Here is a 9,817-nt window from a genome sequence, read left to right as displayed (position 1 = left end):
CCCGAGATCGGGTGACGTACATTGGAAAAAAAAAACTTGCCGATCTCACTGCGCATACGTGACCGACAAATGTTTCTCTTCGTGCGAAAAAGCTCCTTCTGCGCATGCTCGAGATACTTGGACATGCGCAGATATAGCACCCAAGAGCCTGGGTGATCGAGAATTAGGGGGCCGTGCAGAGTTGCAGAGTTTTTACCTTACATAAAAGTGTGGTCTACCCTTTTATGTAAAATGAACTTTCTGAGTTTAGGTAAACTTTAAATGTTTGATTTTACTTTTTTTTACCCCTGTGCACAAAACTTTGTGAACATTAACACACCACAATGCAGCAGAGCAGTTTAAATGGCCCCTAAAGCAAGTCAATGAGTATGTGAGATCATATGTGTGTGTGCAGGGAACACTTTCTCATATCCCAGAGACTGGGAGCAGATCAGGAGGAGGAAGGGAGTGAGAGGAGGGGAAAGAGAAATCTGCAGCCATTGCCCAGCCCAACCCCTAGCAATCCTGGGGGAGGGGAGCTCCATAGCTCAGTCTGTGTTTATTGCAGCTTCTGCCTGTATTTATGCAGAAGAAGGGGGGAGGGCAAAGAAAGAAAAAAGAAGAAAAAAAAAAGAGGAAAAGAAAGGAAAGAGGGAGGGGGTAGAGAGAGACACAGCAAATAACTGATTTTCTCCTATCTCAGGCACCACTACTGCACTCACACCCTGCTGCAAATTTGTGCTTTGCAGGTTTTTGTTTTTTTTTTTTTGCTTTTGCAGTTGTACAGAGTAGATTTGGATTTCCCTTCCTGCTGGATGTGGAAGAGGAGCTTCCAAGGAGGAGAGGGATGCAGTGTATGGGCCAGGGGGCTCCTGGAAAACCTGGGGATCTAACAGGCCTCTTGGATATACCAAAGCTGGATCTGCTTTAAAAAAATCAGCCACTGGAGCAAGACACAAAATATTCATCTTGGAGAATCTCATTCACATATCTGCAAAGCTTCTATTACACCCAATCGGTGTATCCAAAAAAAAAGAAGAAAAAATTGGCTTTTTGTTTTTTGATTAGGATCAAATAAAAATGCTTTAGCATTTTTTTGCATTTTTTTTGCTAATTTTTATTAGCTTTTTTTTTTTTTTGTGCCTGGATTTGCAAGATTTTAGCAATTTTTAATTCTAATTTATTTTAAAGCTGGACACATTTTGATTGGATTCATTAGAGGATGGACAAGGCTGCAAAATCTCATTTTCAAGAGGGGGGTTAAAACTTTGCCTTGTCAACAAAATAACAGCTGTTTAAACAGGATCTCATGTATTATTATTATTTTTTTTATGTATGTTGCATTTTGTAACACTGCCTGATGTTTAGTCAAGGAAGTTATAACAAGGGACTGTGAGGTTTTATTTATTATTATTATTTTTTTTTTTTATTTTACTTTATTTTTGCACCTTGAAGCAAAAGAAGTCATTGTTTTTTTCCCAAATAGGAAAGCAATGCAAAATGGTTTTGACTGTCCCTTTAACAAATGGTAGTGGCATTTGTGTGCAGTAAAAAGCCTATACAGTTTTTACCTATATCCCTGATTTCCTACAATTTGGAAGGAATACGCTGGATTTTGGGATAACCTTTGCGAAAATGAGTATTAGCTCCCCTCCAACGTCAATTGACAGGTAATTCTATTTTTTTGTTCCATCTCTCATACAATGTGTTTGCCATAATTTTGTTTTTCATTGTTTATTTTTTGTGTGGTTTGCTTTTATATTCATTGTTGTGCGGTTGCTTTTATGCATTTGTGTTTTTTTTTTTTCATTGTTGTGCGGTTGCTTTTATGCATTTGTGTTTTTTTTTTTTTTTATTATATGTATATATGTTTATTATACCAAGGCGTGTTTATGTGTCAGTTTTATTTCTATGATTGTATAGTGATGTGATTTATGTTATCAGGGGAATGTGCTTGTGGTCTTGTGAATATATTCTATTTTAGCCAGTTATATATGACAAGTTAACCTAAGCCCCTACCTCTGCCCCTCCTCTATTTCTAGACATTTAACAATACTAGGACCCTGCCCTCTGAACCATGCACCATATTAGGGGGCAATAAAAAAGAAATACAGATCAGGTTAGAACAATGTATTTCAAATCCATAAAATTATTTTGGCTTAAAATTGTTATTTTCAATATTTTTTTTATGGTTAACTGCCACCAAATCAACTTGCTGACAGTTGTACAAAAATGCACATAGCAACTGACCATTAAATATAATTATTGTTATTGATTTTATTTGTTGGGGGGGTAAGGGGCTTTAAGACTATAAATTGTCAAGTAGGCCAAAGTGAAAATTTTGGCCTTGTGTGGTGAAGCTGTTGGAATGACAGATGGAAAGATTTAGAAAATGTCAGCCCCATTGAGCTAACCTTGCAATTTCAGAAATCCATTTCCTCAGGCTGTTTTTTTTTTCTTGATTATGAATCTGATTATCCAAGCAAAACTCGTGCTGGTACAGGGATAGACGGAACAGAATGGGTTTTTAATCAATGGGAAGAATGAGCGGATGGTTGATGAACCTAGGAATTGGGACTTGAGTTGACAAGGTCTTGACAGTCTACTATAGTGGACAACCGCAGTATGAATGTTAATTCTTACACCCATCTCTTATACGTCCAAGAACTTGGGGTTGATAAGGTGGGCTATGAATCTTTTTATCCAACAGAAGACCCAAGCATGGCAAATTCACGTTTTTATGTTTAGCTCACCCTGAAATCATGAGGTCAGTAGCGTGCAATGATCGTGTTATTTGACTTGGTAATGTATTTAGGAGGTCTGCTATGAGTCCATGGCTTGCCTTAATCTAGTTTGTGTTGTTCCCATACGTTTACAATGATGATAGTGAAGGATCAAGTCTTGGTTCATTTAAACTGGGGCTGACCTTAGCTTCAGATAAGTACAAGTTGTCAAACCGGTGGTTATGTGCATGGTGTTATTTGGAGTCCATCTCTTACGGCAAGGCTTGCTAAGGCACGTCCACTTACAATAAAGACTTGTCTAGTCTCTAACATCTTCATTTTTTTCAGACCAGATCTTGATGTTTCTAAGGTTATGGAGGCCAGCCTTCACTCGGCACAGAAGCAGTCCTATCATTACCTCCCTTGGGCATATAGGGGTTGGTGTTTGCTTAGGACTCTCCTTTTTTTGTACACTGTTAGCTAAACATAATATGTTTCTGTAACCTTTAGTCTTTTTTTTGTCTATAGGAGGAATTAATACTTTCATCTAAACTTGTATTATAGCCATAGTGAAGGGACAATTCATCTTATGCATTTTGGTAACATAGTTCTCTGTGGTGCCATTCATTTTGAATGGCACTCAAACACACTAAAGTAGTGTTCTCCCCAGCCTCTTTTAGCCGGGCGCACCACCCAGCACTTTTCAGTAATCTCCCGGGTGTTTTTGGGTGATTTCTAAAGAGTTGGGTCCAAATACAGGAGCTAAAGTGTATCTAAAAGGAAAATGTTTGGGTAAAACAGCTGCTAGGGATATCTCCCTTTACCTCCCGTTATAAAGACTTAACATAGGGGTGTCAAACTCTGGCCCACAACGCCTTTTTTTTGGCCCCCAAAGAATCCTAAAGATGAACTGCAGCTGGCCGGCGACTGCATTGAAATAGCGCCGCTACTACAAATCTCGGCATTTCTCGCGTCTTTAGACCACCCGGTTCTCTGCCTATGCTTGGCCCCGCATTGGACTGTTTTATAGACGCAAGTAATGCTGGAAATTGTAGTAGCCGTGCTACCTCAATGAAGAGAGAGTTCCGGCGATGGGCCACTCATAAAATTTAGCTCCTCAATGGCTTCATCTGGCATTTCCAGCACTCCCGTTCAGCTACACATGGGAGGTGCCTGGAGGCTTTTGGAGTTACAAGGGCTTCAAGTTTAATGCAGGCGGATTTTATAAGCATCTTCAATTTTTTCAATAAATTTTAAGGTTGGCCCATGACTTTATCTAAGTTTTTCATTTTGGCCCACTGTGTTTTGAGTTTGACACCCCTGGCTTAACAGGAAGAAATGATACCTTCCCAATATCTCTTCCTAAAAAGTTGTTACATTAACAATGGTCGCCATTGGCAGAATGGTATTCCTGTTCTGTTGGCAACTCAAAATTGTGGATTTACTCTCATTTTTATTCCCAGAGATATTGTTAATTAGGGCGAATCCCTCTAACAAGGACACAGATATAAGAAAATGTTTTTAGTGCTGTATTTATTGCAATGCTTTTTATTGGCATGTACATTGCTTCAGAAATAAATGTGTGTTGGGCTACTGTTCTGGTCCCGGTTGTAGGAAAACTTTATCTTGGAAGGGACAGCATGAAGATTAGCGTAATTAACACTTCACATTTGCCTCCCACTGTTCTTTTCAGATGTAATCCTTGGAGCTATCCTTTAAAGTAAACCTGTCCTCAGAAAATCATGGGGTGTGCCAATGCATGAGCAAGGTATGGGAAATGCGAGGAGGAGGGCATATCCTCAACATGACCAGGGAATGTCTTACGGTCTTGGGGGTCCAGGGCTTAAAAATATCTGAATGTACATAAAGACTCAGATGTTATTTTAAAGTAGGATGGATGCAGACAAAAATATTCTAGGTTGATTAGTTTGCATATTAGCTTGTCAACCAGGCAAATCAATTAACAGGGCAAACTTGGCTGTACGTGACCATGGCAAGTCCTTGGGACTCATCCAATGTTAATATAAGTAAACAAATGATAAGGCCGTCTGTATTACCCTATAGCAGTGTCATTTTTGTACAGCTGTCCCCAAATGTGGCTTGCTGGATCACTCAATGACAATCGCGGTATTTTTTAATTAGGGAGGGGGGATGCAACACTTCCTGCTCATCTCCACCCCCAGAGCACTCTCTGTATGCTACTGTTACCAGAAATGATCACTCATGATTGTTTCCTGAGACTATAATAAAGCATCCATACATAACTTAGAACCTTACATCTTCCCCCTGACATTTGTATAGCTGGAGTTGTTCTTTAAGGCAGTTCGGTACAGTGGGCAGGTATTTATATTGACTGTTCTATTTACCCTCCGTGGGGCAAATTTACAGGAGATGACCGACGCAGGTGCTTATTATTTGCATGTTAACAAATTCCTTCTTTCCTTAAAGCATAGATGTATTTTAAGTGTTTACTATATCCTCCTGGAGTTCAGCGTTGAATATATTTGAAGTGTTATTCTACCTTGAAACACCAATGGATGAAAAACAATAGATTTGAATACGTCCCCCTCCGCAGAAGAACGTACTTACCTTTTCTTTATTCCCCAAGCCATCGGCATCCAGGAGCAAATAGAAGTCACCAGTAAAGCTACATACACACTTCCAATTATTATCGTTGGAAAACGAACGACGAACGTTCATGCACGATATATACGAACGATCGTATAGCACCGATCCTGCACATAGAGTTAACGACACGATCGTTCATAGATATTGTACACACAATAGATACGATCGTTTGAGCGACAGAGGAACTATGTGCACGACAGGAAAGTGAACGGACGTTCGTTCATCACACATGCTCTGAACATGGACGATCAACGAACGACCGTACACACGAACGATGTTCAACGATCGTCGTCCAATCCGATCCGTCGGTCCGGTCGTTCGTTTCCAGCGACTTTCCTCGTTCGTCGGCGTTGTTGGTTACTTTTTTACCAACGATTTTTTGCCCAATCGATCGTTCGTCGTTCGATTGGAACGATAAAAATTGGAAGTGTGTACGCACCTTAATTCCCAGTATGGGCGAGCAAGTGACCTTCTACCAACGTGACTACAATTCTCAGGGCAGGTCAATAGGTACGTAGCCATAAACATTTTCAAGAATGTTGTTTTTACACATGACCTTTCTCACTAAAATATTTATGTTCTTCCATTAAGGAGCCTTAATTGTTTTCCTTATCTTGCTATACTCCCATTCTTTACACATGACTTAATTCTCTCAGCTTCTTCCATATTATCCATCGACTAATGGCACATATCAACAAAGAAAACAATGTAACAAATCATAATATAATAATAAAAATTTGCTTGGAGGATTTTTCTTCCAGGATAAAGTGAAATTTTATCCTATCATTTCAGAAAAAGATACTATAGAGTAGTGGTCGCCAACCTTTTGGACCTCCTGGACCACTAAAGCCACGGAATCTGGACCGCGCATGCGCCTGGAGCTGTGTGTCACTCAAAGGGGTTGGGTCCATAGCCCTTTGCTACTGTCCCCCCTAGGATATTTAGTAAGCAGGTCTGAGCCCGCGATTGGAGAGTGGGCGGGTTGTGTCCAAATGGGGGTCAGAGCTGCAGGCCACCAAAATTTTCTCGTGGACCATCGGTTGGCGACCCCTGCTATAGAAGATTCAACCCAATCAACCCTTGCTTTCTGCTTGGATTTCTTGTACGTGGTACAGGCCAATCATGTCTGGCCAGGTGTTGTCCAGCTAAGGTAGAATTTAGGTTCCTGTGAGTTGGATACAGGATCCAACAAGCTCTTTGTAGTGTAGTACACCTGAGCTTCACCTGGCAACTGAAGAAAAATGTGTACTAAATGCTTTCAAAATGCATTTGGGCAGCTTTAATAAATCACACTTTATCGTTAGTTTAGGAATGCTAGACACATATCCTAATGGGATTGCTGGCTGTTACTATAAACAAGCTTCTAACACTAGTTGACTCCATTAAGTCGGTTTAGCCACCTTTGACCTAAATATAAGTAGTTCACTAATGACTATATTATTCAAAGAAATGGCTACCTAATTGATTGATATCCACTTGCCCAGCCAAAGGTTAGAATAAAAGAGCATGCAACATATCAATGATAAACTTTTGTATCACTTGTTCTGTTGCCCTAAGAAGAGGTGCATGAGTATATTTAGGTACAGCTTCTGATCGGTTGCACGTATTTGGATGATAGGTGAGCACTTGCATTGTAATTTTAAGTCAACAGAAGTGCCCAACAAAACATTTGAATGTTCATGTGAACATTGCCTATGAATTGCATTTGAACTAGTAGAGAGGATAAGAAGAGATACATAACTTGAAAAGATGTCCAAAAGTAGATCAGGCTACGGACACACGTTAGATTTTTGTCATTGGAAAGGATTGTGAAAGATCCCTTCCAATAACAAAAGACTGAAAGATGCATGAACGAGCGCTGTACATACAGGGCCTTCTGCTTAATGGAGAGAAAGGGGGGAAAACAAGCGAGCGGCACCCCACTGCGCTCTCTAACTTTCGTTTGTATTATGATCGTTTGTGGATCTGCCAGGAAAGATCCATGAATGACGTCGGAGAAGCGCTGTACACACTTCATATTCTTATCCAATACCAGCCCTGAAGTGATAATCGGATGAGAATCATCTAACGTGTGTACGTAGCCTTTGATGTGATAACTATCCATTAGTCCTTACAACGTATACCTTCCAAATTTGCGAAATAAGCAATAGAGACACGTTAGCACAAATTACGTAGAGAGAGGATACATCCCTGCCATGTCTTCAGTTACAGGGATCATTAAGCATAAATACACAAAAATGCTTGGTTTAACCCACTAGTGCTATTTTCCTCTCCTTATTCTAGTTTGGCGTGATAACAATTCTAATATTTCTAAAATAAAAGGGTTACTGTAATATACAACATTTAGAAATGACATGTTTTATAGATGTCTATACAGCCTACCGGACAGAGGTTCCTAAGGAGGACAGTCCTTCCAAGCACGGGACAACTAAGAGCTTTGCCTACTCCTATTGCTAACAAAGTAGATGAAAAGCTAATAAAACATTATTAAAGTCAATAGATGGTTTTATTATAAAATAATATCCTCCTTGTTAATTAAAAGACCGTTAAGGGAAATGTCATCTGGTAGGTCACAAAGAACGCAAAATGCCCAAATTGACAACTATCCATGCCAAAGCTGACGTTGAATGTCTGTGACTTGTGTTGCCATCAAATTCTAATCTTCTGCTGGAGGGGTTTCCCCTTTTGTCCGTGTTGAAGCTTCGTACACAATTAGTGCCTTTGTTTTGCCTTGAAAAAAGCCAAAGCGAAAGCTTTTCTCTGCACAGGTCGTGGCTCTGAAGAAGCTGCCGTGGGTGGGAGGCGATGTTTAGAACTGTCCACTTGTAACAATAACATTATTTTTGGGAAGTTGGATTGTGGGGGTAGATGAACGCTCTGGGGATCCATGACCCCGGGCTAAGTGTTCCTGGATGATTAGGACAGAATATAATCCTGGTGTGTTACACTCTCTGGGCCTGATTTTCACCTTGCTGTGTCATGTTTTATAGAGCTATGAATATTTTATGGCCTAAATAATGGAAGAGTTTAAGCAGCTGGAAGTCAAACAATGTGTAGCAGGTTTTTTGGCTTCTGGATAATGATACACCACCCAGGACAGTGTTCCCATCACTTTGTCTTTGAGGTTTAGTTAAAGTTGAACTTAACGCTGACCACTAAATAAACAGATGAAATCTACACGATACATGGAAGAAGCATCAACTTCTAAAAGAATTTATAATGATGCCCAGCCAATTCTTACATATATACAGCACTATTACTTACCATCATTCTGGTGACCTGACTTTTGTGGTTCTCTTGCGCAAATCCACCATGGTATCCTTTTATTAAGCTTGTGCAATATCACAACATTTATTTCCATACATTGTTGCATTCCTTTTTCACCAGTATCTTGTAAGATCTACGCTATGTAAAGTCTTCTCCAGCACATCCCAAAGACTCTCAATGGGGTTAGGGTCTGGACTCCGTAGTGGCCAATCCATGTGTGAAAATAATGTCTCATGCTTCCTGAAGCACTTTTTCACAATTTGAGCCTGATGAATCCTGGTATTGTAAACTTGGAATATGCCAATGTCATTTGAGGAAGAACAAATCGATTGATGGAGAAAAAATGGTCTTTCAGTATATTTTGGTAGTCAGCAGAACTCATTTTGTAACTCATCATGTAACGTTGCTAAACTTAGACCATAAAACCCCTGCAACATAGACTAAGGCTACGTACACACGGGCAATAATTATCGTTGAAAACAAAAGACTCATGACCGTTCGTCCGATCATCATAAAAAGAAAAGGGCCAACGACGCAGATGAACGAGGAATGTTGCTGGAAATGAACAACTGTCCCGGCTGATCTGTTTGGGCGACAATTGTTCCCTATCTATTGTGTGTACGGTCGTTCCGTGATCATGATTTGTTCTTCGGTACACTTTCTCCTGTACATGTCACTTCCTGCATTGTTCAAAAGATCGTATCTAGCGTGTGTACATTATTGGTGGATTTTATTTGACCAATCGTATCTTTACAGCATGTACAGAATTGTGCATAATACGATCGTTCAAAATATTTGTGCATAGTCGTTAATTGTTTGTTTTGTAACGATAACTATTGCACGTGTGTACGTAGACTAGGGGACTTTTTTTGGCAGGCCAGTGTATCTGATTGAGATGTACTGTATTCTGATTTTTAATGTACTTCCAGTTGTGTCTCGGGGACAGGATATGAAGGAAAATCTCTCCTAAGGAACACAGAAAAGAGGTTTTAACCTTCCTTCTGTGCAAGATCAAAAAAGTCTTGTCCAGAGATACAGAGTATGAGCAACAGGAACCTACCCCCAACATCCTCACCTTGACGGGAAGCTGTCACCAGCCATATTAATGTCCTGGAATGTACAATGTTAAGAAAACTGAAAACATTCAGAAGCTTTTACAGGAAAAAACTTGTTACAGACCACGATAATTAGGAAAACAAGAGTGATTGTTGTTGCACATT

General features: G+C 39.9%; 1 protein-coding gene across 1 annotated transcript in view; it reads left to right on the top strand.

The window, feature by feature from the left end:
* The first annotated feature begins 569 nt into the window (after positions 1 to 569).
* ARHGEF11 (Rho guanine nucleotide exchange factor 11) overlaps positions 570 to 9,817 on the top strand; it is a 103,213-nt gene continuing 93,965 nt past the window's right edge. Inside the window, exon 1 of the mRNA XM_072428742.1 lies at positions 570 to 1,649. Coding sequence (XP_072284843.1) covers positions 1,615 to 1,649 — 35 coding nt within the window. The 5' untranslated portion in view covers positions 570 to 1,614. The remainder of the gene's footprint in view (positions 1,650 to 9,817) is intronic.

Source organism: Pyxicephalus adspersus, chromosome 12, assembly GCF_032062135.1.
Source record: "Pyxicephalus adspersus chromosome 12, UCB_Pads_2.0, whole genome shotgun sequence".
Taxonomy (NCBI): Eukaryota; Metazoa; Chordata; class Amphibia; order Anura; family Pyxicephalidae; genus Pyxicephalus; species Pyxicephalus adspersus.
The sequence above is the reverse complement of the archived record's forward strand: the minus strand, read 5'-3'. Positions and strand labels throughout refer to the sequence as shown.